The 408-nt window shown below is 63.0% G+C and overlaps 1 protein-coding gene across 1 annotated transcript in view; it reads left to right on the top strand.

Annotated features, from left to right (window-relative positions):
- Positions 1-408, top strand: part of TMEM214 (transmembrane protein 214) — a gene marked incomplete at both ends in the record, with an annotated part of 8,573 nt that overhangs the window by 4,924 nt on the left and 3,241 nt on the right. Inside the window, one exon of the mRNA XM_010134687.1 lies at positions 204-285. Within this exon, the coding sequence (XP_010132989.1) occupies positions 204-285 (82 nt within the window). The remainder of the gene's footprint in view (positions 1-203; positions 286-408) is intronic.

Here is a 408-nt window from a genome sequence, read left to right as displayed (position 1 = left end):
CCCCCCTGCCCGGGAGATGCCTCTGCTCCCCGATCCGATCTCCCTGCTTCCCAGTCCAACCCTCCCACTCACCTGAGGACCCCTCTGCTCCCTGATCCAACCTCTCTGCTTCCCTGAGGACCCTCCCACTCCTTGATCCAATCCTCCCACTCCCCTGGGGATCCCTCCCTGGATCCCGGTCCGACCGTGACCTCTCTCTGCAGTGTGGCTCAGTGTCATGCTCCCGGTGCTGGGCATCAAGTCTCTCTCACCATACGCTGTTGCCTACCTGGACCGTCTGCTGATGTGAGTCACACCGTGCTGTCGTTCTCGGGGTGTGGCATTACCAGGGCCCCCGCCGGTGTCTTTCCTGACATGGGGAGGTGGGGTGGTGATAGCAGAGGGGGAGCAAAGCCCTTCCCCAGCTGT

Source organism: Buceros rhinoceros, unplaced genomic scaffold (assembly GCF_000710305.1).
Source record: "Buceros rhinoceros silvestris isolate BGI_N320 unplaced genomic scaffold, ASM71030v1 scaffold21404, whole genome shotgun sequence".
Taxonomy (NCBI): Eukaryota; Metazoa; Chordata; class Aves; order Bucerotiformes; family Bucerotidae; genus Buceros; species Buceros rhinoceros.
This window is presented reverse-complemented; position numbering and strand designations above follow the sequence as displayed.